Source organism: Micropterus dolomieu, linkage group LG23 (genome assembly GCF_021292245.1).
Source record: "Micropterus dolomieu isolate WLL.071019.BEF.003 ecotype Adirondacks linkage group LG23, ASM2129224v1, whole genome shotgun sequence".
Classification (NCBI taxonomy): Eukaryota; Metazoa; Chordata; class Actinopteri; order Centrarchiformes; family Centrarchidae; genus Micropterus; species Micropterus dolomieu.
In genome coordinates this window covers 9562183-9588775 of record NC_060172.1, presented here as the reverse complement: position 1 = coordinate 9588775, position 26593 = coordinate 9562183, and the positions used below count along the sequence as shown (strand labels likewise).

Below are 26593 nucleotides of genomic sequence, written 5' to 3'. Positions count from 1 at the left end.
AATAAACGGACTAAATTAGAAGTAGATTTCCAATAAAAGAAGGTAATTGTTGCTTTAAAAGCTTTTGGTTTTCAAAAGAAATGAGGTTAGAAATTAGATATGATCCCTCTTGAGAAGTAATTTAATGGGATGTCTTTGTCCTAATACCAAAGGCACCGTTTGACCTTTTTAAAAAAAAAAAAAAAAAAAAAAAATGTTAGCTCAAAGGCTTTGAATATAACTTTACATTGTTGTATGCAAGAACAAAAAGAGATAAAACAAATTTAATTTACTTTTACTTTTATTTTTTTTACGTTTTTGTTCAGTTAAGATTAAGATGACCATACTATAAACAAAGCAAGTGCACCTCCACACATACATTAAATAAGAGAGGAGGGACTGGCCTCACTGCCTGTGACTGGCCTGCCAGAAGATCGAATCAGATCCGTACATTACTTCACATTAGAGGAAAAGTCCGCAAGATGTAGAGAATGATGTTCAAACTGTTTCTAGTTGATTGCTCATCACTAGACAGCCAAACGGGCAGCAGCTGGACCTTACAGATAACTCTACTGTAAACGCGTGACTGTCCTGAATCCCTCTTTATAAATGTAGTTATTCTGCATGGTTTAAAAAGTGTTTTCCAAAGAACCTACAGACCATTAAATTGCACATTTCACAGAGGCTTTTAATTACACAGTTAAAAGTAAATTGAAATTCACTGCAGTTATATCACATTTCAGTTTTAAAATGAATAACACGGTCCAGTTCCTTCAGTGTTTTAAGTCTTAACTTCCTTCTCTTTTTAACATTTAGTTTGCAGAAGCTACATCACTTTTCTGATACATCCAGTGGGCAAATTAGGGATGGAGATACATGGAATTGAGGCAGGAAGAAAATGAACATGTTAATAGAAATACAGGTGAATGTGCAGTCACGTTTCAGGAATGGTTATATTGATTATTGTTACTGTGCATTATTGCTAGAATACACTACTACAATACTGAGAAGGACAAATTAGGTTTTAGGTGAACATTGACATGAACACGTCCACCAGAGAACTGAGTTCATGATGCCGTTTTGCTGAGTACCGTGCAGGCCTTTTCTCAATTGGTAACAGCTTCTCTCTTGCTGTCATCATTATTGCTATTATGCAAAACCATTTCTATTGGTTATTATAATAATACTGTACTCAGCCAAGTAATTGCTGAGACCTAGGAACACGCCAACATCTCTATAACAATGTCAAGATGGGTGAAAATAAAATAAAAACACGAGACAGGTTGTAAGAAGCCAATAGTTTTCTATCTAAACTGAAAGGGAGCTCACCTGAAATGTCAGGAACCAGGAAGTTGAATAGTAATAGTTGACTTATCAGACTCCTATTCAGTTATGTCACAGTTGTGTTTCCAAATCTAAGCCAGGCTGTGTGTAAGTAGTAAGTCTGAGTGACGGGTTCACTTTTGCCACTGGAGCAACAGGGGAAAACATTTAATGAAAAGCAACTATATATGAAAATTTAGTTCCTTGCTTGGCGTTTGGTAAATTATCGTTTTCCTTTATGATTTCAGGCAGAGGCATGTAAATCCATTGAGTACGCCATGAAGAAATGTCCCAACGGGATGTACTCTGAGATCAAGTATGATGGAGAACGAGTACAGGTCCACAAGAACGGAGACAAATTCAGCTACTTCAGCCGCAGCCTCAAACCAGTGCTGCCACACAAAGTCAGTCTTATACACACACACATACAGTACAAATGCAAACACGCAAACACAGACAGCCCGTGAAGCTGTATACCAATTAGTATGACAATGCATGTCAGAACAGAATCTCCTCAGGTTTGCCCCTGCAGGATTAGCAACTGAAGGGTATTTTTACAGCGTGACATTCAGACATTTTCCACTGTGATTTTCCAGCATTCGCTTTCTAAGCTGGAGGCAGAGAGCCTTAAACATGCAGGCATAATTGGCTCCACATCATGTTCATTAGCCCTGTCACACCACTAGAGGTTGCTGCTGTGCACACAATGTATACCTCACAGCAACCTTGCACCCCTGTAAACATCAGTAATTAACACCAGGCACTAAGACACAAGGTAAATAAGCCTCAGAGCTTCTGTGCATGAGGATATGTACAAGAAATGTACATAGACCCATCCAAATGCTTATGGAAGCTTATCTATTAATTTTTCTCACAATTCTGCAGGCTTTTAAATCATAAGTCTCTTTCTTACCTCTTACTTCAGCTTCACACATTATTATTGATGACGACACCTGGAGGAACACCTCTCGGGTACTCAGCTCCTGAGCCGCTATTTAAGAACCAGCACTACTATCTGTCCTTCCTGGGACTTGTTCTTGCTGCTGTCTTTAAATTATGCCTCAGTGTTTGCCTTTTGCCCTGGGTGGCTTTAGAGATGTTGCCCTGTGTGACTGCCCTGCCCATGCTACCCATCAGCCAAATGGCTGTTAATGGACCCTCAGCCACTGTAATTAGGCAATTTATGTTAATGTTAGTTTAACATTCTGTGGGGGTGGGAATGGAGTGTAATTATAATGGTCCAAGTTTCCTAATGTTTTTCATTCTGATGAATGAAATCACTGTATAGCGGTTTAGATCATCTAACACAGAGTATGATGGAGGATACAAACCTAAATGAGGAAGACCAAATGTTTTGTATCATGCATACAATTTTTGTCATTTCATCTATACTTTTTTATCAATTCTAAAAATGTTTTAATCTATACCAGGTTGACATTAATGCCCCTTATTATTTAGACAATTTGTTTGTCAAGACTATTGAAAACCTGAGGTGGCGCCAGCCTCTTTCCAGTGCCTCTTATTTCTACTCAGTGACCCTAACCCTGTGTCCATGTTGATGTTTCAGGTGGCCCATTTCAAGGACTACATCCCTCAGGCTTTTCCGGGAGGCCACAGTATGATACTGGATGCTGAAGTCCTCCTAATTGACACAAACACCAGTAAACCCCTTCCCTTTGGGACCTTGGGTGTACACAAGGTGAGAACAACAGCCAATTTGCACCTTTTTTGTTCGTTGTTGTCACACTTCACACTTTCCTCTCCTTTCCTCTCCCTTTTAGAAAGCAGCCTTTCAAGATGCCAACGTGTGCCTTTTTGTTTTCGATTGTATCTACTTCAATGGTGTGAGTCTCATGGAGAGGTAATGTGTTTTCATTTCATTCACTATTTCAAAAGCATGTTTGCATTCCAATGTATGAACAAAAACACCTGATGAAAATGATGCAAGCATGGGCTTTTTAAGAGATGAGATGCTCCATCCAAACCTCAACAAACACTTATACACTAAAGCATTTGTTTTGTCTTTGTGGGTTGTTCCTCTGTCTGTCTGTTATTTATTATATGTTTGGACTTTATTTATAGATCCCACTTTTATTTCAATTCAGTTTATTTAAAGGAAGTTAGTTTTCCTGATGGGCTCGGTGGTATTCAACTACCACAAGTTTTACTATATCTGATCATGGATTAATGAAAGAAATAAAAGTATTCTGTGTATTTGTGTAAAATATATCTATCAAAATTTCAAAATTCACGTGCATTTATTTTTACCCATACAAGATAATTTAATTATCTTGAATAGCATCTAGTTATGTCACAGGTTTAGTTTACATTAATAACTATGGACATTGTGAATAGTACAAGCTGTCCTACGTTTATCCACTGCACATCATATTCTCCAGGCCTCTGAGTGAACGCAGGAAGTTCCTGCATGACAACATGGTGGAAGTCCGCAATAGGATCCTGTTCTCAGAGATGAAGCATGTCACTGTAAGTAAAACTCTGAATTTAAATTTCTGCTATGTATATCTGTAATAGCTCATGCGATCACGTGTGTTTATTTATTTATATATATATATATATATATATATAATGTGTGTGTCAGAGGGCAGGAGATCTGGCTGATATGATAACTCGTGTCATCCGAGAAGGACTAGAAGGCCTGGTGCTAAAAGACATAAAGGTTTGTAGCTTCTTTCTTCTTCTCCAAATGGAAAGAAACTGATGATGGAATATGTATCTAATGCTAACAATGGAAACATGTGAACACAATAAGCGAGTCAAACTTTATTTATAATTAATTATACAATCATTTTAAGATGATACAGATGGAGTTGTAACATCATGATGATCAAGCTCTATATCTTTATGTCACAGGGCAGCTATGAACCAGGGAAGCGCCACTGGCTGAAGGTGAAGAAGGACTATTTGAATGAAGGAGCGATGGCAGACACAGCTGACCTGGTTGTGCTGGGGGCCTTCTATGGAAAAGGCTCAAACGGTCTGTATAGCCATAACCGTCCACTGCAGTGAAGACACTTCTTTATGCAACGGACTTCCAAGAGTCTTTTCTACTTTTTAATGTTCTCATTTGATCTGACAGTTTTAATGTCGTTTTTATGCTTGGCCTCTTCCTGTAAGATGTGGAGTGTGACTCTGTGGATACCCAAATTAGCTAACTAAGACTTTCATTTACTATTACTCTTAATTTTTAATAATGCTATGAAAATTCTTTCAACGATCAGGGGGACCATTTTAGTGTACACACCATCAGCAATACTGACACTTAATATGCGTTTTAACATATGAGAGCACTTGAAACTTCTGTACCCTTGTAGTTTAGTGAGTTCAAATATAATCTGAATGGATTTAGACAGGATGGTGAATTAACAATAATACAACTCTTTTACATTCTGAATACAAAAGCCCAGCATAACAGCATTTCATGTGGAAAAAGTATGCAGATAGGACATATATAAATAGCCTAATAACACAATGTAAGCATAAATCTCAAAAGTATGCCAAATGAAGACGGCTCATGTAGTGTGAAGACAAGCTAATAGAGCAGAAACAGCAAATCAGATGAAACAGTTGTCATGACAACTGTGAGGCAAAAGTAGGAAGTGGAAAACAACAGCTAGAAAAAGGCCTAACAAGTTGATTTGAAGAGGTTTGTTCTGGAAAGTTAAGTGAAATGATAGTGTACCTGTGTATGCTCAAAGCCTGTTGAGGTATTATTAAGAGGATCTGCAGAGTCTCCACAGGTAGCTCATTCCTAAATTTCCCTATTAATGCCATGTGTGCTCTTCGACCCACCAGGTGGCATCATGTCCAGTTTTCTAATGGGCTGTTATGACCCAGACTCGAAAAAATGGTGCACAGTCACCAAGTGCTCCGGAGGCTATGATGACGCCACCTTGGCCAGACTCCAGAAAGAACTGGATGTGATCAAAATCAGCAAGGTCAGAGACGATCCACTTAGAGGCCTGCCTGGAATATTGAGCTGATGTAATAAAATGGAAAATTAATCTTTTGTCTGTGTGTGTCTTTGTGTAGGACCCAAGCAAAATCCCAGGCTGGTTGAAAATCATCAAGAACTATTATCCAGATTTCATTATTCGCGATCCTCAGGTGAGGTTTCACTATTCAGCACATGTGTATTTCCTGAATGGGCCCGTTCATGCACAGCTCAGTTGTGTCTCTGCAACCATTTAGATAGGGTGATGAGTTAAAGCCTCTCTTGTCCATGTCTTCTGCAAGAATTTCTTCAAATAAATTACTCTCCTATGTATGATAATGACCACCCGTGCAAACTGAATATCTACTGAAAATTGTGTTGATTGAAATGACCTGTCCTGGATTTCAAGTCTGAAAATACAACTGCACAAAGTTCTTTTCTTAAACCGTAATAATCATGGCTTTGTTCCCCATTCAAACTGGAGTTACAATAGCTTTTTTTGGTTTCATTTTATGGAGAAGCAGTTTTGCCTTCTCATTAATGTTTCCTCTGCTGCAGAAAGCACCTGTCTGGGAGATCACAGGCGCAGAGTTTTCCAAATCAGAAATGCACACCGCTGATGGCATCTCTATCCGCTTTCCCCGCATGACGCGCATCCGTGATGACAAGGACTGGAAGAGTGCCACCAACTTGCACCAGCTTAAAGTAGGATATCAGCCTTTTCGGTTCAAGTACACATGCCACAGTCTGATTGGTGATAATAATGTATAGTTCTTCCTGGGTGCAGGGGGAAATAAAACTTTCTTGATTAGATACTGCTTATTCAAGGACATGACTTGTAGAAAACTTTTTCTTTTTGAGATGATTGTTTAAGTTGATAGTGACAGAGAGAGACAGGATAGGCAGGGGAGAGAGGGTATGACATGCAGCAAAGGGCCCGGGCTGGATTTGAACCCGGGCTGGACTCGGCCATGATACGTAGTTCACACTGTACCAGGCCACCCAGATGTCCCATAGAAACGTTTTCTGATATGCACTTAACTGAAGGCAGAGAAAATGAACCACAGACACCGAATAAGGTGTTTGCTCTTAATTACTTGCACTTTCATTCTGAACATATGATGGAGGAGGGGGAGGTATTAATGTAGGTGTTGGGAGGAGTGAAATAATTAGGCATCCTGTTGAACAAAGCACCCATAGGACTGCACAAGTATGATTTAAATGACAAAGTCCAAATTTGCAGTCAGAGTTATCTTTCAGACTTTGACAAATGAGTTGAAATATTGGCTGAGGCAGTTAACATGCCTGCACTAAATTATTTGAATGCAACGCAGGTCTTCAATCTATCGTGACACAAGACATTACATCTCTTGGCTGAAGCCCATGTTGTCATTTCATCACTCTGCTCAGGAGCTCTTCCGCATATCAAAGGAGAACTGTGACTTTAAAGTGACAGCTGGACCGTCTACATCCAGCGATGACAAGGGCTCATCAGGAGGGGACAGCGGAGGAAACTCCCCGTCGTCCTCGTCCCGTGGGAGTGTTCCACCCAAGAAAACCAGTAAGTACACAACATAAGGAGGAGAACTCAAACTTTTGTTATTGTACAAATAACAACGGTTACTGTCTGTGCGCAACACACATTTTCAAATAGCTTGATTTGTTGAAAACCCAAGGATATTAACTTTACTACTGTATAGAAAAAGGAAAGCAGCAAATCCTCACATCTGACATTTATTATTATAAAATAGTTCAAAACATTTTTTTAAGAAAAAGTCAATTCTCTGATTCCAGCTTCTTTACTTCGCCATGACAGTAAACTGAAAATCTTCTTTTTTGGCTCGTGGACAAAACAAGACGACACCTTAGGCTTTCACAAACACTGATCAATGTGATTCACTTTTTTGATATTTTATAGACCAAACAATTGAGAAATTAATAGACAGATTAATAGACTATGAAAGTAACCTTTAGTTGTAGCGCTAATCAAAATGGTTGTTGATTAATTTTCTGGAAATTTAGCTCTAGTTCAGACTAAACATGAAGCAATTTTTTGAATTATGTCATTAGTTTAAATTTGATTGCTGTCCATTTTTATTCGGCTCCAAATGAACTGGATTATGTACAGCTCCACCTCTCTTACCACTCCCTTTCTTTTCCTTGTCGCTGTATATATTCACACAAGTCCTTGGGATAAGCACAATTTTATTTTTATTTTTTGCTTTAGTCATGTAGCTGCATACTTGCCTTCACTGCCTACACCCTCAGCAATGTGAAAATGTCTCCAACATTTATGTTTTTAAAAAAAAGCCAGTTTGAGAGAAAAGATCATATTTCAGTAAGGTCACAGAAATGTGAAATGTAGTTAGTTTACTGTTGAATATTAATTACTATTCCTACTTTAATCTGATCTGAAAGACGTGTTAATTGATTGAACAAGCAAAATGAGTCACTTAGTGCTGCAAATGCTGCTTTATTCGATATTTAATCAATAATATGCTCTTACTTCAGACCGCAGCAGCCCACCCAAACCAAAGGCTGTAAAATCTGAGCCTCGCACTCCTGGTTCAGAAACACCCAGTGCCAAGAAGGTATTGTATTTACTGCACAACACACAATATGTTCACATGACAGATGTACACTTCCATCCTGTCAGACAGTTTAGATGAGTCAAGCCTGAGCTGCACGGGCTAATCTTCATGCAGTAGTGATGAACTGACCAGTCTGTTTCCTACCAGATAAAGAGTGAGAGAAGTGAAAGTGTTCACAGCAACGGACAAACCAAAACAAAGCCAACCTCTCAACTGCTGGTTCCAAGCAATGACAAGGTTAGTCAGCAGGTCTCTCTTCATTTATCTGTAAGCAATCAAGTGCACTGAAACTATTCATAGTACAAAGGCTAGAGGTGATCCAGCTCCCACATCTTCAAACTCAGATTGGCAAATGTTTTATTAAACTGTACTGAGGAGAAAATGCTTTTCTAATTCTGCCATTTTGGGGTTTAATGTCTCTTTACAGGTACACAACATAACCTCTTTCTACCAGTTAAAGGAATACTACCGTCTCTTACAACTTTGGTTTATCAGCAATGATAACATTGTACTCACCTAAGTAATTGCTAAGATCTGGGGATACAGTGACATCGAGTCTAAGGCAAGAAACTGTAGTAGTCTTACTATCACACAGGTTATAAAGAAGATGACAGTTTAACCAGATTATGTACTATTTCTGATCTTGAAGTTTGTGTTTCTTGCCCTATTGGACCCATTGTTAGTCATGATGATACATTTTACAATCTCAGTGATTTACTTTGACCAGTACAATCAAATCCAAATCAAAACTGGTGGTCAGAATTATAAAAACTGAAACCATAGTTTTCAGTTAACTTGTCCTATATAAGCTGTGGCTAGAAAACAAATTCAATCAAATTGATTTAAATGATTACTCAAAACTGCCATCGGAAATGTTCCTTGATTTTCAAATCATTACAATCTGACTACTTTTTTGTTTTAAAACACTTTAGGTGCTGTTAACACAAGATGAGCACATGTTATAGACTAACATTCATTTTCTAATTAACAATTTAATCAGTTACTACAATAAGTAGTTGCAGACCTACAGCCAGATGCATAACCAATTTCTCATCATGGAGTGGTGCGACTGCAGAATTTAATCAAATGAATGAACAAGTGTTTGCCGTGTAGTTTGTACAGTTGTACACTTTGACCGTTTGTATTTTTCCTGTAGACACTGCTGGACATCTTCAGCGGGGTGAAGCTTTTCCTGCCCGTCTCAGTGCAGGACTTTGACAAACTGAGGCGGTACTTTGTGGCGTATGATGGAGACCTTGTACCGGACTATGACGCCGCCTCAGCCACACATACCCTGGCTGAACCTGAAGAGGAAAGCCAGGCCAAGAGAGTCTCAACCAGCTGGATCTGGGAATGTATTCGCAAGAGGCGCGTCGTCCCTCCCTGTTGAGAATTAAAAAACACATTTTTATACACTGCGTTAACCTGTCCATAATCAGCTGCAACTTCAGTCTAAATCCACGATAAGCCATACGAACATGGTTGATCTTCATGGTCTGGGGAGATTGAAGCACCACACACTATGTTTGATTACACAATGCTCTCAGATGTGATTTTGTATTTATTCATTTTGAAGCCCTTTTTGTTTTGTACACTTGCAAACCAGCAGAGGATACATGAAGTATACATTTGGTTTTGGGGTTTTAATGTTCTCCAATTTTGTGTAATTGGAAGATTGCGAATACTGGGGATGGATGTAGCCAATTTACTGATGACAATTTTGATGAAATGAGGTCTGTTTGGGCAAATGGAAGTGTACTGTAGATGTAGATTTTTTTTCGTAAGACAATTTCAATAACAAATGTAGTTAAAAGTGAAATGCATTTTACAAAAAGGTCATGTAACAAATCACAGTGCTGACTTGAAAATGATTATGCAGCAGAATTAAAATGAGGGGTTTTATCAGCAGCATGTATTATTTTTACAGCCTGAGTGAAATATTTTGCGAGGTATTAAACTCCAGCTCATGTACTGAAAAGAACCATGGTTCTCTGCCATTAGGAATGAACACAACACTGATAAAAGATAATAAATGTCTCAGTAACATCATTCTAATGCTGTGTCTTCTACAAATTGTACTTGGGAGTGTTGCAACAATTTGCACTGCAGAGGTGCAGACAAAGGTGTTACAGATATGATGGAAATGGATTTCTCATGGCTAACCACTGCCTACAGAACTACTGACGTCCTGTTCCAGAATTTACCAAGATCATATGAGGCTCTTTGTACAAGCTGACGAGGGGCTGAAAGGCTTTTACTGCAGCCTCCTGCACCTGAATGGCTTTCAAGGATAATTCAGATTTGCCTTTTTATCCCTGGGTTACTTTAGGCTATGAGGTGGTTTAATTAAATGTTTGAATGTATTAAAGCTCTGAGGGGCAAAATACACATGAACGTGCTTTGCTTCCCCTGACAGAGAAAGGACTTTGTTGCCTCTATATTCCTCCCTCTTCTCAACAGGTAAAACCAAATATCTGGCTGAAATCTTCACTTTGACATAAGAATAAGAAGTCAAAGCCGTCTATAATATATGCTCACACACAAAGGATTCCCAATGAAATTTTAATGCCGCAGCAGAGGATTGAAAGAGCATCTCAAAAGGAGTACACTGTCGGTGTCCTGATATAATTGGGTCAATTGTGAAGCTATCATGCATGATTCTGATGAAAGTAACAAACCAAGTAGCTAATGATTGTAGAAACGGCAACAGTTTTAATTGGAATGAAGTTAGGAATAATCATAGTGTAGGTTGGTTGGTCCACAAACACGTTATGTACCTTTGATCAGACGTTGACGCAGAGGATTATAGTTTGCTCTCATCAGGAATCGGTCTCATCCAGTTTTCTCTTTCCTGAGGATCCTTCTTTAGAGCGACTCCACCACAGCAAGTCAAACTCTTCTTTGATGTGACAAGGCTAAGAAGTAGAGCAGATGACAGTGTTGATTTAGTAGCTTTACAAAAAAAAACAAACAAACAAAAACTTTGCTGCAACATAAAACATTTATTTTCTGAATGTTCTTTGTCAAAGCGCTTTTTGTTTCATTTGACAGACTGCTTTTATAACTCCATTTTGTCAATGGTACATTATTATGTGGACAGTTCAAGTCTGCCCTGTGTGACCTCATGATACTGTAAGTGACAAAAACATACTGCAGACATGATGTTCACTGTGATGAATAACACAACTCAAGCAAGTTTCCAGACACCAATACTGGATTTGCATATTAAGTGAAAGAAAAATGCAAGAAAAATGTTGGTGACTGTAGAAAGGCATTGAAGAAAAGATTATTGTTGTAGTCAGCAACAGACAACGTCACAGCTCCAAATATCAGCCAGGAACAAACTTCATAACACTTGAAATGCTTTTCCTGAGTGTCCTGGATCTAAATCGGCAGAATGAGACTGTTCTTTGTCACAACCTGTAGTTGTGAATTTGAATGATAACATTGTTATGCTTTTCTCATAAAAACCTTGCTGGAAGCAGCTTTTAAATAGAAATAAAGAGTTCCTTTGTCAAGCAAGATCTGTTAAAAGACCTGTAAAGGAGCAACGTCTCTATTTTAGCAAGATGTTTTGACATTTGCCTCTCAACAGAACCCCTTTGACAGAATCAATACTCAGCTAGATGATGTGCAAGTCAATGCAGCTTGTTGTACCTGTCTAGAAGACTTGATCAGTGTTGCAGAGCGCAGACTGGAGTGGCTGACTGTCACAGCCTTCTGTACTCGCTCCAGCAGGATCCTGGTTCTGGGGATGTGACTCCACGACACACCGAGGCCCGGCTGCACCTCCCCGCTGCCACTTCTCGTAACGTGGTTTGTAACCTGCAGGCACAGACATCATCATGTTTAGTCTTTTTCCTCTTTGGGGATTATCATACAATTTCTTTATTCTGGTTTATTTCAAATTCAATTCAAAAACTTCATTACAGACTCGAGGATCAAATCTTACCTACAACAATACATAAATACATATCCACAAACACATGCATACACACAAATACTTACATATAAAAAACACCATAGTAAATTAGTATAGATTTCCAGAGATAGTACAGAAGAGAAGAGTTAGAAGAGATCGAACAGCCTATTAAATTCTCTTTAGCTCACTTCAAATAACATGATTTGAGGTGAAAGCTTCTTTTCTTTGGTGCATGCTTTTTAATGTGTTAAGTTCATATTTTGAATAATTAGAACCTCGAGTCATACACCTGAACTAACAAATAGATTTGTGTTTTTACACCTTTTGATTGTCAGAAATTAGTCACCTTTGTTTTACCCAAATGAAGCTGGGTTTTCATTTCAGGTCTCAAAGCAATAGCAAAATGACATGTGAAAGGGTTTATGGAGAGTTTAGACTGACAATGGAAATGCGTCTTGCATTCAGAGTAGCACATATCAAGGACTGTGTCATCCTTACCAAAGCAGCAACATTGAAGTCCTTTGCCATCATCTTAAGAACTCCTGCCACTTGAATCATCAAGGACATGCCTGGAGGCACAGGAAGTCCAGAATACACTCAGTCTTTCAATGGTTCTTTCTAAGCAATTAAAGAGTAGGAACTCAGGCTACAGATGGTGATATATACAGTCTTAGATATTATTATGGTTGACTCATTTTGTCTATGGCCACGATGGCGGCTGAGCTCAGTAAGTACATGACTGTTGTACTTTGTGTTTAGTGCATTGGCAAATATCACCATGCTATCGTGCTAACCTGTTAATTCTTGCTAAACATCAGAAAGTTTACATTGTCATAATGAGCATGTAAGCATGCTGGTGTGTTTTTCTCAAAGCACATACATTGAATAGTTATTTTTTGGTTTTCTTACGTTTCTCTGGAGCGGTTTCATCCTGATCAACGATCACTTCACATTGTGTCTAGTTGTGAGCTGCTCTTCCATTTCCATTGTACGCTGCATTCAAGAATCAAGGGTTTTGTAGTGTGCATACCAACTGTTGTCATTGAATTTTGTCACACTGTCCAGTGTGAACACACTACATACTCAAAACCTGCTTTAAGTGAGTATGTAGGTGTGGATTTGGTACACAGCTGTAGGCTTGTTAGCGTTCAGTAACTAGCCCCAGCAGTCCAAACGTTAATTCATAATTCAGCCACATAGTGTCCCCTACTCAAGCCTTACGGGACAAATGAAAATGGAAATGTCTGTTGTCCAGCAGCAGGATGCATCTTAAAGGTATTTTTGTAATCCCAGGTGTCCACTGTCTGCTCGGAATGATAAAATGTTTGCCCAGGGCCTGCCATAACTACTTCAGCGGCACAATATGTGGAAATGTTGGATGTAAATGTTGGTTTCGCCGCCAGCACATATTTTATCATTCTGGGCCGATAGTAGACATCTGTGAGATCACAAAAATGATTTAACTCGCAGGTGGATAACAGACGTTTTAGCTCACCACCTAAGGTTCGTGTAGGAAACGTTATGTGACTGAATGACGGAGTGCTGAAACGGCTTAAATATTCATGCCAAATATGCTGAAAAGATTACCATTTTTTTCTTTAAAAAAAGGTTTTGACATTAGTAACTACTTCATCCCAACATTAACTAATTACGAAATGATCTACTGAACTGAGGTAATTCTCTTGGTTTTAACCACCAGTTTTCTTTCATTTGTTGTAGTGGGTTTTTCCATTTGACCAGGCCTTCTCAGTGTGGAGAAAAAAAAAACAGCTTGGAGGGAAATTAACTATATCTTTCTTATAACAAAGCTGAGGTTGGTCAGGTGTGAATTTATGCATGAAAATATGAGTCTACATAGACACATACAGTCGTGTCTGTTTTAAGTGTCTATAGCTTTTAACAAAACAGGGTTTTTTGGGGGGTTTTTACAATTAATTGTTTTAGCTCTTAACAACATTCTCATAATTCAGTAACATTTAAATATTATAATGTTTTTAGTTTAATTCAGTTAAATTACATCTCTTTTTTTTAGCCTTTTGTAGTGTCTTTTCACAGGTGCTAACAGACCCTGTTGTATTGACTGACTGTTTAATTAATAATAATACTTTTTATTTATAGGCACCTTTCACTCAAGGTCACCTCACAAAACATAAAACAACTTTATAGCAATAAATTGATCAAATTAACAACTATAATTACAGTGCATAAAATCGGGGTACATAAACAACTGGAAACAAAGATTGCTATGCCCTGATAAATAGTACTCACGTGGGATATACCAGTTTAAAAAGATGTGTTTTCAGGCGGGATTTAAAAATGGAAAGCGAGTCAACGTTACGGATGTCTGGTGGAAGAGAGTTCCAGAGACGAGGGGCAGAGCGGCTGAAGGCTCTGAACCCCACAGTGGTCAAACAAGCAGGAGGTACAGTGAGGTGAATAGAAGACCTAAGAGTGGGAATGGGTGTGTTGATATGAAGGAGGTCAGTGAGGTACAGAGAAGCAAGGTTGTGAATGGCCCTGTAGGTCAGGAGCAGAGTCTAAAATCAATGCGGTATTTAACTGGGAGCCAATGAAGCTGCTGAAGGACAGGAGTGATATGACTAATAGAAGGGGTTCTGGTGATGATACAGACAGCAGAGTTCTGAACCTGTTAAAGTTTATGTATGAATTTGAAAGCCAAATTGGAAGACCAAAGAGAAGAGAATTTACAATAATCAATGCGGGATGTAACTAGTGTGTGAACGAGAATGGCTGTACTAGTGGGTGAGAGAGACGGTCTGAGGCGATTAATGTTATGTATATGAAAGTACGCAGACCGAGTGACATTATTAATGTGAGCTTGAAATGAAAGTGTGCTGTCTTTTTAAATCTGTTTTGGAGCTTTCTGTAATACAGTTGTTGGCAATAAAGTCAAAGACGTTCACTTGGATTAAGAACTTTTAATTATTTTGACTGTCAAGTGGCCAGACAGCAGCTGAGGCAGATATTTGACCTTTTACTCTAAATGTGATGGTTTTGGGGTTTAACGTGATTTTACAAATGTTTGTGCATTATTTTCACACTTTCTTATTATTGGATTAGATGTCATGCTTCCAAAACGTGTGGGGACCCTGTTGTGATGTTCATTCTACAGATTCCTGTCAGACATTTGGAGTTTACAGGCTCAGGTGTAAACACAGCCGCAGGTATGATGGGACTGTGATGGACTAGCAGAAAGAGATTTCACCTTCATTTTGTTTGCCTCCTAGTAGAGGAGAGATAACAGCTGACACAGAGTCCACGATCACAGCCTTGACAGAGCCACCACCAACAGACACCTAATAACAAATGTGACAAAATTCAATGACTACAAATTTGATCCATCCTTCTCAAAAGTTCCCCAGGTACAGCAGAATGGTTGGTATATTATTAGCAAATGAAAAAAAACAAACAAAAAAAACAGCAAACAAACCTGAAGCTTGCCACTGCGAAGACTGTATAAACAGTCAAGTAGAGAGAAGATGTCAAACAGACGAAAGATATGGATCCTCTGAAGAGCTTCCATCTGTAAAATGGCAGTTCTTATAACTAACTTGTTTTCTATTACCGTCAAGTAATATTTGTTTAAAACTCAATTCTTGTCAACTCACCTGCTCTTCTGTGTTACTCGTTTCAGCTTGTAGCATTTGAAGCAAGCGGCTGGCAGTCAGCCCTCCTGTCGTATCGATAAATATCACACTCTGTTTCAATTGGTAAGAAATGTGCACTGCAACACCAAAACACACCTAGGAGACACAACAAGCGGGCAGGGAATAGTTAATGACAGCATGGACAATTTAGATAAATGGTAACTCTGAAAAGTATTATTTCAGCCAAAGTACAATTTTTATAGTCTATAGGAGAAGAGGGAATTCTAAGAAGAAGGAATTTATGAGTCTGAAATTATCAGCGATGGAGAGGAAGGTAGGAAATGTTCACCTGAGATTTGCCGCTTCCTGGGCCTCCTGACAGCTCTGTTATCTCTCCAGTATACAAGCCTGAATCCAGCATTTTATCTAAGCTGCAAGAAACAAGGTACAACTCATTACTCACAACTGCCATCCGATGTAATAAACTATTAAGCCCAAGTACATCCGTAGAGCCAACAAAAACTGCAGTTGGGTGAAAAAAATAATACAAAACAGCTTGCATTAGGTTCCAGACTATTCTTAAGATGTTTAGCCAATTCCTAATTTCAGTCCTGTTTCATTGCTTATCAAGCTCAGCCACTGGCTGCGTCTTTCAAATTGAATCTATCAAAACTAGTTGGCTTATTTTTTTGTGTGTGTGTGTGTGTGTGTGTGTGTGTGTGTGTGTGTGTGTGTGTGTGTGTGGACATGTATCACTCATGTTGTGGAGACATAAATCTGTTTACACAGTCATATTGTGGGATCTTGTCTTGCTTTTGGGGACAAAACGCAAGTTCCTGACTTGGTTCAAGGTTAGAGCAAGGTTGGCTTACGGTTCTGGTTAGGATAAGTCTCCAAGGAAGCTAATGTACATCAATGTAATGTCCTCTGAAGTGATGGAAACATGTCTACTGAGGATCTAGTGCCAATTTAAATATATTTAATAAAGTGAAATACAATACATTGCTAAATGTTCCATATGTAATCATATATATGGTATATGCATGTTACAGGGTTAATACAGCTTTTTAAGATAAAAATTAAGCAATTTTCTAACTTTCAGGACTTTGTACGAACACTGATCTTAAACACCAGGCCACCACAACACTCCTCTGTAATGGAGAGGGTATTTTGCAGTAACCAACAAATGTACCTCTTTTGTTATTTATCAGCAGTTGCAAGATTGTTTGTGAACAACAAATAAACATTCTATCTAACATATATTTATCCCTTTTTTATATACATCCTGTAAAATGGGAAGTGGTCTGCCAGACCTGGAAGCAGGAGGTTGTCTGTATCTGTATGTGTGGCCAACTAATCATGATATGACTTTGCAGGTTCAGCTAGTGCAGCTAAACAAGGTGGTCAGGTGATTAACTTGTTATGAACAACTGAAGCTGCTTGATCAAGCACATCATTTAAGTCCGCTATGTTGGAGCAGGAAAAGATCTAAAACATGCAAGACAATAGTCATGTTTCCATCTAATTGTCACGCATATTTTAAACAGACTTTTGAAATATAAAAGAAAACACAAAGTAAATGCGAAATGTGTGTGTTTCCATTAGCTGGCTTGGAGTGAATTAACCAGGCTACAGCACGCGTAGTTAGGTCAGTAGTTGACGTTACAGATGGCTGTAATAAATATGTATGGGTTCCAAAGCAGAAACAAAACCAGCCACATGGAACTGATGGCCATTGATCTGAAAATGGAGAGACTACACTTCAAAATGCGCATAAAAAAAAATGTTGATGGAGAAACAGCTATTGTGTACTCCAGAAGAAGTTTGGGAAATGATGCAGGAACACTCTGAGATGGATACTTTTTACCCACAGGGATAAAGAGTGAAGTAGAGTCTGTTCTTTTCTTAGATCTCCAACCTTGTCAGTCTTGTTATAGGTTCTTTGTTGCTGCCTAGGTAAATCTTCCCTGAGCCACACCTTCACACACCCGATGTGGTTTATACATGACCTTCTCCACCTCAGTGTATCCGCTCTTTTTGTGTGTTCACACTTCAAGAAATTTAAGCAATAAATCACCAGAGGCCCATTAATTTCCTACTGAGCTGAGTGAACAGAGGCTGGACTGATGTGTGGATAAGGTTCAAAGTGGGCCACGGTTAAAAGTTTCATGATGAACTATCAACAGCCAATAACATTTCTGTGCAACCTTAACCTTCCATGATTTCATTTTCTGAACAATAGTTCTGCCAGGCAACTGCAGAATAGGTGTCAGGTTCGTTTATAGCCTGTCCAGTCTTCCCAGCTGTCCACAACTTTAGCTTGAAATACAACAGGAATATATTCTGCAACATCATTGCTTGGAGAGCTGCTGTATCCATATCTAGGGTTGATGGTAAGCTCTGAAGCTATTCAACTGATATCATACTTTGCTTTTCAATTAATAGTACTTGCACTATCTCATGTAAATGCATGGTAAGATTTTCCTCCCAAATGTCAAATGTCTAGCAATACCTTTTCGAGATCTTAAAACCATTTTTCCTATCATTCTCGTTTGTAGCTGCTCATGGCTGAAGAAATACTTGGAGTTTTCCACCATACCAAACTGACAGAAAACATGATTTCTCCAAAACTATTTATAATACTGTTACAATATGTAGGATACTCCCCCGTTTCCATGTTGAGGAATATTTAAGATATTGTTGGAATTTACAATGAGAGAAAATACTTCCAGAAACAGTGGCTCCTCAAACTCTTAAATTTTATTAAGTTAGAAAAATGAGTTTTTGCTTTGTGTTCATTCGTGTTGGTTTCACCATAGGCTGAATATCAAACCAATACTTTTTGAATGCTGACCCAAATGTGTCCATAACACGGAGTACCAAAAACTGTCAAGTGCTGAACTCCTGTCAGAATACATAGTCACACTTGTACTACTGTTCTTGTTATATTGAGTTAAGTGACAATTTCGTTTGCCTTTTATTTTTGGGAAAATTCTTATTATTACACAACAGCATAAAACACTGATGCATTAGAGAATTTTAGATTTCGACCAAAATGCAGATGTTTCTTATTGGCAACAGGTCTAGTGCTGTTTTAATCATCAGTCCTTGTCATAATGCTTTAACTATCTGTTCTTTCAGCATTGGAATACTTTGATTTGTCTGTGTTGACCTTTAAGGCCAGTGATCTGAGCGGTTTGTGGCATCTCATCACTTTTGCCTGCACGTGTGATGATGGATGTGACAGTGACGCAGTTAAATCTACATAGCAAAGACCCTCCAGCTTGAAGGTTAAGCATCACTGGAAGCCTGTGGTTGGTTGATTGGGGTTCTTATCACCTACAGCATGATTGTGAAGAGGAGAATTGGTGGGGACGCCTTCTTTGACTGCACTGTTGATGAAACATCAGGCTGTGTGTTCTTGTAAGGGCTCAGGAGGAGAGATTGTCCTTGAAAAGCCACTGATTTGGAATTTCCCTTGGGCTGCACTCATCAGTGAGACCAGAATACAGTGCGGTCCTTGGAACTAATGGGTCTTTATGTGAGTGTATGATTGGAGTGGAGGCAATGAACAAGCTCAGTTTATGTTGTTGAGTGTAGTTGTCTTTAAGAGCTTATAAAGAAAATGTTTGATTACTGTGGACAGATATTTCCTTCCTGTGGCCAGACCCAGCACCAGGATTATAATATAAACAAAAAGCGGGAATTAACATAATCTTACATAAATGGTCTGCAATACTTGTTGTCAGCTGCGGCTTCACTGTAAGATTGTGGACTGTTGAGAGCCACTAACGCTGAACTCCAAGGCTGAATTCCTCACAAGAAGGCTGTGACAGAAAACAATTTTCTGCATTTTCAGTTAGGTCTTAATGTGAGGCTGAATTGTATCACTTGATCACACCCAAACACTTCCACAGCAGCATATGCATCGTATTACAATATCATTGTGTCATTATTCTACCAAAAAAAGTGTTCATCATCCATCCTGTTTGTAAGAAAAACCACAATGGCAGCAGGAAATTTAAAAAAGATTTGTATAGTTTCCGTTGCTTTCTTTTTGTTTGTCACTGAACATGTTGTTTGATACTGACTGGCTAAAAATAAATGAGTGCCATTTATTATACATTATTAATGATTATACTACTTTTGTGCTTTACGAGCCGATCTGTGATGGGGGTGTTTGAAATGCAAGTTGCATTAATGTTTTTTGAGTGCCAAAGACAAATGATTTTTTCACTTATATGCTGTTATAACGCATACTGTTTTCTACATCCAGTTCACTGATTCTGACCCAGAGTCCAGCAAGATCTTCTCTCTTCTGTCTATGCAGCCGATCAGCCTCTCAGAGCATCAACTCTACAAAATCTTTTACATATTACACACTCAGTTGCCAGTTTATTAAGTTCATCTAGCTAAAACAAATACAGTCTAATAAAACCGCCCATCAGTTATACTGAGAAGTGTTTCTAATTAAGGCTGCAACTAATGATTATTATTCATTGTCAGTTAATATGTTGATTATTTTCTCGATTAACTGATTGGTGGGTTAGTCCATAAAATGTCAGACAACAGTGAAAAATGGTGATCAGTGTTTCCCAAAACCCAAGGTGACCTCAAATGTCTTGTTTTGTCCACAACCCAAAGATATTCAGTTTAGGGTCATAGAGGAGTAAAGAAACCAGAAAATATTCATATTTAAGAAGCTGAAAATGAAGAGAATTTAGATTTAGAACTGTAATCTTTATTTAAGTGAGATATATTGCAGACCTGTTGTATCAGACTATATTAGTTTTAGCTGGGCGTACCAAAGAAACTGCCAACTAAGTGTATGTTTTATTACTCTGTCTCTGCGTATACACCATTCTGACCGACACTATGGACAGCAAAGTGCATCATTCATCTGTTCATCTTTTCACCAGTAGAGCGCAGACAAGATGCACAAATCACACTGCCTTTACTCACATGGCAGATTCACTTTCATATCACTAATCCAAAGCACTAACTAATTTATGAAAAGCACGTAAAAAGAGATATGGAGAGGGGGAAAAAAACACCTGTGGTCATTAATTATACTGAAACGGTAACTCTAACTGTAAAAATGGTACCATCCTATAAATTATGCCAGGCTGGTCCATTTCACAGATTTGCCAGAGCAGGCTGTAGTCCTGGCTTCAGAATATTTCCCTTCTAAAAGTGGAATATTTATCAGCCACACTTTGTGCTATGACTGCATTCAGATGAGTTAATCTTGTGATACCAGCGCACATATCTTGCAAACCCTTAATGTGACGCTGTGTCTGAGTTTAGCAAGTTCATTCCAAGCACCACTGTAATACAATGCCATACTGGTAGCAGTGGGAATTTTTGGTTTCTTCCAAGTCATTAAATTTTGATTCTCTGATGTACAGCGAAAATGTTTTAAAGGACATGTCGCGTGGTGTTTGTTTGTTCAGTGGAAAGTAGTCAGGCCAAGTAAATGCAGCTGATATATATCAGAAGCCACTTTAGGCTGCATTTACGAACCAAATGGAACAACAAGCAAAGAAGTCAGCTTTAGCTGCTAAAACATAGCATACAATCCATTTCTAAAACACTCTATTTCTATGCTGTATTTTTAACTACGGCTACCAGACTCCACACATATTCTACCGGCACAGGTCAATGCAAATTCAATTTTAACGACACTGAGAAGATATTTGTTTGATAAAAATGGATCGATGCAGAGGAATCTGGTTACAAAACGTATCTGGTAAGGTACAATACTATTGATTTTACTGGTCATCCTGTGCTTGTGGGCAATCAGTATGGGTCTGCAAAGCTGATAGCAATAATTGCAAACATAATGAAACAGACTTTAAAATGCTGCTTCCCTTGATTAAATGAAAAGCACAAATGAATTTAGTATAGCATGTAAAAGCTAAAATTATGTTTGCCTAACAGCATCATGTCAACTTTCAATACACACAAGACACAGCTACTACTACCACCAAACAAATCCAAGACTTCAATCTGCAATAATTCAGATCAGGTAGCACAAATGAAGAAGCCACTATACGCTTAAATAAGCACCACCACAAAATTAGTTTTGCCTCTAAACTGAACACTGGGAAAATACTTTTTCAATTCAATATGTAGATTTGTCCTTAGGAATACATATTTGATGTTGGAGGTGAACCTTCCTTGAAGCTCTTGTGGCACAAAGCCCACCGTTAAATCCCCCTGTGGGCAAAGGGACAAAGCAGTGCGCTCTGCTGTGTGTGCAGAATTGTCTTTACCTCGGATTTCCAGTGGAAAGGATGGCTGTTGAGCTTAATAGTTCTTCATACAGATCAGCACCTGACACGGGGAATGCTGTGTGCTGGGCCAGCAGCACTCGACGGATGGCAAACAGAGCCTGAAATGCAAAAAACACAACTGCTGCATTGATCAGCCACTACACATGTACTCATGTACCTCGACCAGCTTGCCAGATTGGATAGTTTTCTGCCCAATTGAGCCATCATGATTATAATCCTCAGGCACAAGGTAAACTTTTGGCTTGTTTTGATGCAATCATGTCCACACTGTCTGCTCTTTGGTTAATATTTGATAACTGAAGCCTCAGTAGGCAACTTTACATTTTAATAACTCCAGCATGTCACTTACATCTCAAGAGTTTTTTTTCTCTCTCTCTCTCGCTTTCTTCAACCTTTACACACAGCTGCATACAGAACAATGGTTGTCCACTACATTTCACACATACCTACACGCCTGCATAGAGGAAATATAAAATCTAAGTAGATTATTTGAATGTACTCACATGTCTTTTGTTTTCCACTTATATGGACACTGAATGCAGACTTATGGTTACATGTTATTCAATTGTCTTGTGTCAGTGTTTAATATCAATGTTACGTTGTACTATTTCAATGTGTTGGTCTAATAATGAAATAGAAAAAAGGTTAAAAACCTGTAAGCAAACAACCCACACGCTCACCACTTTCACACGTTTAAATTGCCAAGGAAGAATACTCACCCCTCTACCAGGGATGCACCGACATCATTCACATTTTTTCATTTATTTTGCCTTTTTTTTTTTTAACCATAGCAGAAATTTAACAGTCAAAATGTGCTTTTTACTTAGTGTTTCCCATAGCATTTGGAGACTATAGTGGGTGGGTCCGAGGCACGAGAGGGTCCAATAAAGTAAATTACGTGTCCATTTACTGTTAATGAACATATGTAATATGTTTTATACTTCCCCAGGTACTGGTATTGGGACAGAAAAAGTCAGATTGGTGCATCCCTAACCTGAAGCCCCAAGAAATTAACCTGGTTTTCACACAATAGGCTGGAAAGTCTTGTTGCCTCAACAAGGCTTCATCTCCCCTGTCACTAATTAGAACTGCATGAGAACTACACTCCAGCAAATTAATTCAAAGCTACACACCAAATCACATACTTCTTGCTTTTTTATTTATTTGGGAAAGAAATATAAAACGTCCAAGCCCACCATAAGCACTAGATCCCACACAGTGATCCAGCTAACCCCTCTCATCATATAAAACTGCACTTGACCGTTTGTGGGTCACAGCTATCACAGCGATATCAAGGGTCTGAGGTGTGTGTTTGCATATTTTGCCTTGTGAAAAGTTTTGTCCTCCAGATCTAACAATGGGTGAGTGGTATCACACTCCAAACCACTGTGATTCTTCATACACTTCCCACACTTGGCCGCCTGTGGGCAGATTAATCAGGCTCTCAATCAGAGTGTCCATGGTCACTAAGTCACGTCCACTTATGAGCAATCATATTAAATCCCAATACAATTTTATGCCAATTCCCTCTCATAATTATATCCTGCCCTATATTATATCCATCAGGTGGCTAGTCAAAGACCTCTGATAGAATATGAATGTCAACTTTATATAAAAAATCCTTATGATGCCCGCTGAAGGCGAGCAGTAGGACAACATCCCACTGGATCTTACAACATGACATCAGGTCAGCAGGTCAGCAGCACCGGACCGTATGTTGTTTAAGTCAGAGCCCTGGTTTAAGTCAGCTGTTAGCCAAGAAGCTAAAAGAAGTATGGAGAAGGGGAAGGTAGGAGTTCTTTCTACTGCTGTAGATATTGCCATTCTTGTGGCACATGCAAAGAACACTGTTGTCCATTGTAAACTGAGTGCGAGCAGCAAAAAGCTTTCAACCGCAAACAATTCTAACTGTTGAAGCAGCACAGCAATGTGAAACTTATAGAAAGAAACTCCCCGGCCGCTACTGCAAGTGATGCTTGGACTCGTTGGGAGAGAGTGGTGTAAGCAACGTTTAACGTTTTGTAAAAAAATACTGAATACTGCTCTCACGAATGCATGTGCAGAAAAACAGTAATTCAAAAGTATGGATTGACATGATTTTTTTTTTATTTCAGCCTGTGGTGTTAAGAAATGGTGTACCTGTAATGTACCAAACTCCTTGCTGCTGTTATGAATATGATTAAAAAGTCGGGAGAGACTGCTTTGGTTGGGGGGTGAAAGTAATCTAGTAACGTAACTAGTACCTAGTAGTTACTTTTACCACCCAGTAATAAGTAATATTATTATTTTTTCAAATGAGTTATAAGTAACTAGTAACTTATAACAATTTCTGCTTAACTTGCCCAACACTGATGAAAACAAAACAGAGGAGAAAAGCAAAACAAAAAGTTCCAGAATCCAGCTATCTATAGAAAGAGCACTAACTGCTGCTTAGCAGGCTTACACTCTGATTAGTCTCGTCTTCCAGGCAGAGGGATATTTCCTGCCAGAGTTCATGTGCAACAGCAGAATTGTATTTAGGGAAGTTAGGTAAATCTGCTGGGTCTCAATTAGTGAGAATACTAGTGTCCAATTTGGGGTGAGGGCTCAGAAGATGGGCATGTTTTTATAGAAACCTTGCCTTGTGCAGCTTTAATTGAACTGTATGAGGCTGCCCAAGTCAGATAAACGTGTCAGTGCAGATGACCCAGTAGTGACCTCGCCGCTGTAATGTATGTATGTATGTATGTAATGTGTGTTCAACAATGGTTCAAATCAACAGCAGGAGTCTGATGGACCAGAGGGATGGTGGTTATCAGCTCAGGGGATGCCTGCAGGCTGAATAGGCTGGTCAGGAAGTCTAGCTTGGTCACTAGGATGAACCTGAACTTGCTGCAGGCGGACACATGAAATGATCTCATGGGGGGAAACACATTTCCATTCATTCTGTGATGATATCTTTAACACTTTCAACTCAAATCACCTCAATCAATGTGGTATTTAACTTCCGCAACCACAATATGTAAGTTAGTGAATCCTTTTATGTACGCAATGTGTGCAGTGATAGGAGTATGGGGACAGTGCAATATATTTCACGCTTTCCAAACTTTTCCACTTCAAAAACAATTATTTTCCTATACATGTACAGACACTATGACCACAGAAGATGTATTTCTAACTGAACAAGCTCTCACTCATCTTTTTACCAACTAAAGCTTGGGTTGACTTCCAAGCCCTGTCCACCCACATAATTATTCACTGATGAACATTTATCTTGACGGCCCCTTGTGGGTCTCCTTACTGATTATTTGCGCTCTTATATCTCTGAAGAAATTTGGTGGAAAATGTATGATCTAAAAAAAAACGTTTCCTGTTATCTGCCCATAAGGTCAGAACTAAGGCAGGCAGATTTTTTTCCTCCATGATCATCTTTGCTCTCTCTTCATGTTTCTCACTGCAAAATGATTTCAAAGTGAAATAGCTGGACTCCCTTTGAGGGTTCAAACTGATAATGAAGGACCTTGTGGCAGACACGAGTTTTTAGTTTTGCTTTCCTGATGGCTAGAAACTTTTCTACTGTTTATTGCTGACTGTACGCACATAATACTACTACATATAAAACACTATTTTTATTTATTAATGTATAAATTTTACTATTTTTGCAGTGTGACTTGTCTATTATACATACAGAAAACAATACAGTCTAATTGCAAACTGCTGAGTGGGAAAAATACAATGAAATATAGAGAAAATAAGAAGAAGCAAATGTGATCTTCGACCTGGAACTGAACGTGTGCTGTGAAACAATTTTGCCTGGCTTGTTAACCAGATGACCTGACTTGCCATGGGTATACATAACAAGCCCAGTGGGAGCTCTGCTTAGATTAAGGGTGATTTTTTTTAAATTGCAGCCCACCTGATATAAACCACATACAGAATGAGAAACACATTCTGCATGTGGTAAAAGTGTAAGATCAACATAATATTGTCAGGGCCTAAACCTCCCACTCTACACTGTTTATGCCAAGTATAAAATGTGGGTGTCTTGTTTTAATTTCAAAAGTTGGTAATACTGCAAAGGAAAGCTATGCATTGGATTTATTACAAGGAAGTAGGGTGTCTACAGGCTATGAGCTGTTATCTAAACTTACAGTGAGGAAATGTATTATTGAAGCAGCACTTCAATAAATGTTTTTTGGACACCTTGAATTAAGTGGCTGTGTTATGAAGGGAACATGTGACTGGAACTGGAACTTGACAACCCAATCTGGCAAGGTTGATGTCCAAAGTGTTTACTTAATGAAATGCATTGTTTTCAGGGCCCTCAACCTCAGTGAATAAGCTAGAAATTAACTTCACGTATGGTGTAAATACCTTATATGACACAGAGCATTTCTGAGCAAGTTCCTCGATGTTAGATGATACCAGGTTCTCCACTGTGAAAACAAGAAAGCATACGTGTTACTGCTAGAAGATGAAGCATCCTCATCTCTTGCCGTTAACGTTACACACACTGACCTGTTTTAATATCGGCAGCACGCAAGTCGCGCACCAAACCCTCATCCAGTCCGGGACACATTCCTTCTCTCAAGACGACCATGGTCTTGCATTATTGACTGCAGGCTCACGTGTAACTATTATGTCAGAAAATAACTCGTCTCTTGCGCTAAAAACAAACCAAAAGCAAAAAAAGTGAAGTGCGCTAGCCACCCAAACAGACGCTGCTAGCTTCGACTGTTTTTAGCATTAGTGGCTAAGTTATAGCTAAGTTAACTTGTCTGCCTGTTCGGTCGTTGGAGATACTATGAATGACTTTCTCAACTCTCCTTCTAAAGTTCGCGACGACAAAAGCCTAACAGTGTTTACTAACGACAATCTAATGCTTTTACAATAAACTTTTGCTCCACTAACGCTACAGCAGAGTACACGCTGACTTGTGT

At 38.8% G+C, this 26593-nt stretch overlaps 2 protein-coding genes across 6 annotated transcripts in view; one reads left to right on the top strand and one right to left on the bottom strand.

Annotated features, from left to right (window-relative positions):
• Positions 1-9897, top strand: part of lig3 (ligase III, DNA, ATP-dependent) — a 17363-nt gene extending 7466 nt beyond the window's left edge. For 3 of the 4 annotated variants that reach the window (XM_046039359.1, XM_046039363.1, XM_046039362.1), the window contains exons 9-21: positions 1551-1706; positions 2870-3001; positions 3084-3163; positions 3702-3789; positions 3905-3982; positions 4177-4300; positions 5119-5261; positions 5356-5430; positions 5816-5962; positions 6668-6818; positions 7769-7848; positions 7996-8085; positions 9005-9897. In XM_046039359.1, the coding sequence (XP_045895315.1) occupies positions 1551-1706; positions 2870-3001; positions 3084-3163; positions 3702-3789; positions 3905-3982; positions 4177-4300; positions 5119-5261; positions 5356-5430; positions 5816-5962; positions 6668-6818; positions 7769-7848; positions 7996-8085; positions 9005-9238 (1578 nt within the window). In that variant the 3' untranslated portion in view covers positions 9239-9897. Of the gene's footprint in view, positions 1-1550; positions 1707-2869; positions 3002-3083; positions 3164-3701; positions 3790-3904; positions 3983-4176; positions 4301-5118; positions 5262-5355; positions 5431-5815; positions 5963-6667; positions 6819-7768; positions 7849-7995; positions 8086-8275; positions 8411-9004 lie in introns of all 4 variants that reach the window. The other variant, XM_046039361.1, reaches the window with a different exon arrangement.
• rad51d (RAD51 paralog D) lies at positions 7711-26593 on the bottom strand. Of its 2 annotated transcripts, XM_046039364.1 has the most exons (11): positions 26172-26593; positions 26028-26089; positions 21654-21772; positions 15728-15809; positions 15400-15534; positions 15222-15314; positions 14997-15087; positions 12269-12339; positions 11506-11673; positions 10626-10763; positions 7711-9231 (listed from the first exon to the last, which is right to left on the bottom strand). In XM_046039364.1, exons 1-10 carry the CDS (start codon positions 26251-26253, stop codon positions 10668-10670), a joined length of 999 nt encoding a protein of 332 aa, XP_045895320.1. In that variant the 5' UTR covers positions 26254-26593; the 3' UTR covers positions 7711-9231; positions 10626-10667. The 2 variants fall into 2 exon arrangements, with proteins under 2 accessions (XP_045895320.1, XP_045895321.1); XM_046039365.1 differs by lacking the exons at positions 7711-9231; positions 12269-12339.